General features: G+C 44.4%; 1 protein-coding gene across 1 annotated transcript in view; it reads left to right on the top strand.

The window, feature by feature from the left end:
• Positions 1 to 2,484: 2,484 nt before the first annotated feature.
• The window catches only part of LOC122242783 (cell adhesion molecule Dscam2), a 234,619-nt gene continuing 232,103 nt past the window's right edge, over positions 2,485 to 5,000 (top strand). Inside the window, exons 1-2 of the mRNA XM_086554717.1 lie at positions 2,485 to 2,542; positions 3,062 to 3,329. Coding sequence (XP_086410843.1) covers positions 2,485 to 2,542; positions 3,062 to 3,329 — 326 coding nt within the window. The remainder of the gene's footprint in view (positions 2,543 to 3,061; positions 3,330 to 5,000) is intronic.

The raw sequence follows: 5,000 nt of genomic DNA, 5'->3' as shown, positions 1-5,000 counted from the left end.
CACAATTTCCCCCTTTCCTATTCCTATCCCTATCTCCCTCCCCTCTTCTCCTCCTCCTTCACCCCTCTCCATTTTTATCTTCTCATGGCCAACACCCTTCCCATCCTCCCTCCTTCCTAACCCCCTTCTTCCTCTCATCCCCGCCCTCCCCACTCTTCCCCTACTCCCCCCCTCCCCCTAATTCCCTTCCCCCACCTTCCTCTTCTTCCTCCTCCCCTCCCTCTTATCTCTTCCTCCTCCTCTCCTCCTTCCCCTCCCCCTCCCCTCCCTTCTCCTCCCTTCCCCCAACGCTACCTCCCTCCTTTCTCCCCCCCCCCCTACTCCACTTCAGCCGCAAACAAACACCAGACAAGTACGTTCTTCCTAGCCTGTCCGCGTGTCTCTCACTCCTCACTTACTTTCTCCTTCCACCTCATCAAAAGCGAGGAAGACAAGATATATATATGTGTTTTTTCCTCCCTCCTCTTCTTCTTCTTCTTCTACTCCCTCCCTGTCTCTTCTATTTATTGTAATTATCTCTATTCCTCTTTTCTCCATCTTTATAACAACACTTAAACCATTCAGCTTTCCACTTGTTTATCAGTTTTTTTTTTTCCAAACCTCACTGCTTTTCATCTCCTTCCGACTCACTGACATTAAAGGAATTCAGACGTAACGAGTGGTGGCTATCCTAACCCCCCCCTCTCTCCCCCCTCTCATCCCCTTTCTTTTTTACCCCATTTACCCCTCCTCCTTCCTTCCTCCCTATCTTTTATGTTGCTCCCCCCTCCTCCTCCCTCTCTTTTCCCTGCTCCTCTTCTCCTCTTCTTTCTCTGCTTCCTCCTCCTCTCCCCCCCCCCTCCTCTCTCTCTCTCTCCTCCTCCTTATCCGTTCGTTTCCTCCTCCACATCCTCCTCCTCCTCTCCCTCCCTCTCCCCCCCTCCTCCTCCTCCTTCTCCAAAACCCAATAATAAAGGCGGCACAAGTGCTACAAAACTGAATCCTTCACCAAGCTTCCCTAAAGACTCCTTCACGCCTTAATGTGAAAGGGGGGATCTGGGAGCAGGGTGGGGCGGGGGGGGGAGGTAGTGAGGGGGTTAGAGTATAGGAGCGCAGAGACGTCCTCTCATTCACTCTTGTCTTTCTCTTAAATTTGTTTATTTGGGTAGTCTCTTTATGAAAGTGCATATACATATGTATATATATATATATATATATATATATATATATATATATATATATAATATATATATATATATTTTTTTTTTTATATACACACACACACACATATAAACACACACACACACACACACACACACAACACACACACACACACACACACACACACACACACACATAATATATATATATATATATATATATATATATATATATTAATTATATATATATATATATATATATATTAATTGTATATATATTTATTTATATATATATATATATATATATATATATATATATATATATATATATATATATATATATGTATATGTATATATGTATATATATAGATAGATAGATAGATAGTTACATATATATATGTAGATAGTTACATAGATATTTAGATAGACAGATAGATAGATAGATAGATGTGTATATATATATATATACATATATATATATATATATATATATATATATATATATATATATATATATATGTGTGTGTGTGTGTGTGTGTGTGTGTGTGTGTGTGTGTGTGTGTGTGTGTGTGTGTGTGTGTGTTTGTGTGTATGTGTATACTTACATACACACGATTATATATACACACTCATATAGACACACACATATATGTATGCAGGCATAAATTCGCTGTATGTATTTAAAACAACTTATGTATATTAAAGAAGAGATTTCATCTTTATGTCAGATTAAAGAGGAGAGGACCAAAAGAAATCGCAATTATCCCAGAGCCAACATCCTTCCATAAAAAAACAAGTAACAAATAAACAAAATAAGACTGAAAAAGAAGAAAGAAAAATAGAAGAAAAGAAGACCAGCGGAGAGAAAAAAGGCCTGAAAACTCACGTAGAGCTATATCAAAGGAATATTAATGAGGGTGTAAATAAACTGTGTTAAGTTCATTAACATAATAAAAGGTTTATTGCAGCGCCTGTGTAGCGTCGGCCAGGGTGTCACACTAGGTTAACAAGTGACAAAGAGTGTGATTTCGCCCTCTCTAGGTGGTGTAGTGTGTGTCACTCTATTTTGTTACTTATATTTAGATCGAAAAAGTGTTACATCATTAAAAAGATGTATCGCAGCGTACGGCTTAGCTTAACACCGGATTAAATATTCAAGTGACAGAGTTCAAAGATACTATCCTTGCCTACAAATAATGGAATGTGTTTAATACTAAATGTGCTCCTCAAAGTTAACAAGTAATATATGGTGTTGGATTATCCTCTCAAGCTGTCACAGATTGCGTCACCCTAACTTAGCAAGCCGGTTTAGGGTGTCACTCTAACTTAACAAGTGGCGTAGGGTATGAGACAGTCTGCTATAACTGCGGCTGACTGGAAACCGCAGTGTCAGTCATTCGAAAGTGACTGATACTGCAGTGAGCCTTTTATTTTGTTACAGGCACGCTATATGACGACTAATGGTTTCTTTCAAGTTGAGTTTATGGACCAATAGTTATTGATTCCTCCGGGTATTTAGACTAATAAATGCATCGATTTATCAGAGTATAAAGCCTAACAAATAGAGTGATTTATTGAGAAAATATGATTGAAAAAATCATCCTTAATCCTTTCATCAGCTGATAAAAGATATCATATAGAAAATACACCTATAAACGTCCGATGATCAGATAAAATACTTGTGCAATAAGGAGAAGTTTACCAACATTAATGGAATGTAAATAAATGCAACATATTATATACAAGGATCTATTTCATCATCAAAATAGAAAAACAGTGCACAGATACACATAAAAACGATTACAAAGAGCCACAAAAACACACAGGAACAAGAAAGAACAAGTAAATATTACTAAAAGCTAAAAATGAAAAAAAAAGGAAGAAAACTCCCTACGAACTCTTACGAAATCTCTCCTCCACAGGATGCTGCCGCGCCCTTCGCGAGGGGCCTCGCCTGATCCAGGAACCTCCGCCGTACCTGACCTTCCCCAACACCCGCGGGGCCGCCCTCATCTGTGCGGCCTCAGCGACGCCCACGCCCACCATCACCTGGGTCACGGACGACGGCTCCCACGTGGACCCGGTGGCAGGGCTGAGGAGCGTGAGCGGCGCCCGCGGGAACTCCAGCTTGTCGCTGCTTCCCTTCCGCCCGGATCAGTATCGCCACGACCTCCATGCGGCCACGTACAGGTAGGGGAGGGAAGAGGGGAGAGGATGGGAGGGGGAAGGGGGAGAGGATGGGAGGGGAAAGGGGGAGAGGATGGGAGGGGAAAGGGGGAGAGGATGGGAGGGGGAGGGAGGGGGAAGGGGGAGGGGATGGGAGGGGAAGAGGGGAGAGGATGGGAAGGGGAGGGGAAGGGGAGGGGGAAGGGGGAGAAGATGGGAGGGGAGGGGGAGAGGATGGGAAGGGGAGGGGAAGAGGATGGGAGGGGGAGGGGAAGATGATGGGAGGGAGGAAGGGGGAGGAGGGAGGGGAGGGGGGGAGGGAGGAAGGGGGAGAGGGGGAGGGGGAGGGAGGAAGCGGGGAGAGGGGGAGGGGGAGGGAGGAAGCGGGGAGAGGGGGAGGGGGAGGGGGAGGGAGGAAGCGGGGAGAGGGGGAGGGGTAAAGGTGGAAAGGATGGGAGTGGGAGGGGGAGGGGTAAGGGTGGAAAGGATGGGAATGGGATGGGTGGAGGGGATGAAATGGGAGAGGAGAAGAGAGGGGAGGGAGAAGAAAGGGGAAAGGGGGAGGGTAGCGAGGTTAGGTTTGGTGGAAGAGGGGGGGAGGAGGGTGGAGAGGATGGGAGAGTGAAGTAGAGGAGAAGGGAAAGTAGGGAGAAGGGAGGAGAAAAGGGAAAAGGGGGAGGGAGAGGGAATACGATGGTTAGGGGAGGGGGCAGGGAGAAGAGAGAGGAAAGAAGGGGAAAGGATAGAAAGGATGGGAGGGGAGGAGGAAAGGGTAGAGGGAAGGGTGGAAAGGATGGGGAAGAGGGGGAAGGATGAAGGGGAGTGAGAGGATGAATGATAGGGATAGAGGAAGGAGGGAGGATGAGAAGGGTGGGAGGGAGGATGGAAGATAGAAGGGGGAAGGGAGGCAGAAAGGGAATAACAAGTAGATAGATAAAGAAAGCGAGAGGGAGGGACATAGAGAGAGAGAGAGAGAGAGAGAGAGAGAGAGAGAGAGAGAGAGAGAGAGAGAGAGAGAGAGAGAGAGAGAGGGGGGGGGGGGAGAGCAAGCGAGCGAGAGAGGCAAATCAAGCGAGCGAGCAGAGAGACAGGGCCGCCGCGCCAGCATGTCAACAATGCAGATCAAACGATTACTTGCTCGATGTATTATGTAAGATCCCGGATGAGACTTGGGGATTCCTTAAACCCTCGTGTTTCATCCTACACGGTATTCTCGTCTCTTCTCTTTCTCTTTCCCTTTCTCTCTATTTCTCTCTCTCTCTCTCTCTTTCTCTCTCTCTCTCTCTCTCTCTCTCTCTCTCTCTCTCTCTCTCTCTCTCTCTCTCTCTCTCTCTCTCTCTCTCTCTCTCTCTCTCTCTATCTCTCTCTATATATATATATATATATATATATATATATATATATATATATATATATATATATATATATATATATATATCTTTCTCGTACTCTTTCTCTCTTATTTCCTCTCTTTCTTACTACCTCTCTACCTCTCTTTTATCTATGATTTCTTGTATTTCTTCTTTTTCATAGTCGGTTTTACTTTCTCTCATTTTATGTCTTTCTTTCACTCTCCTTCTTTGTTACGACCTCTCCTTTCATCACCCCATTACTGTCCTACGATTTATCTGTTTTTCTTTCTTCACTTACTTTCCTTTCATCTATCCTTCTATATGTCTTCCCTTTTTCGTTATA

The sequence above is a fragment of the Penaeus japonicus genome, unplaced genomic scaffold (assembly GCF_977035675.1).
Source record: "Penaeus japonicus unplaced genomic scaffold, GWHDUDI00000001_assembly GWHDUDI00000030, whole genome shotgun sequence".
Taxonomy (NCBI): domain Eukaryota; kingdom Metazoa; phylum Arthropoda; class Malacostraca; order Decapoda; family Penaeidae; genus Penaeus; species Penaeus japonicus.
Note: the sequence above shows the minus strand (reverse complement) of the source record. Positions and strands in the feature narration are given on the sequence as shown.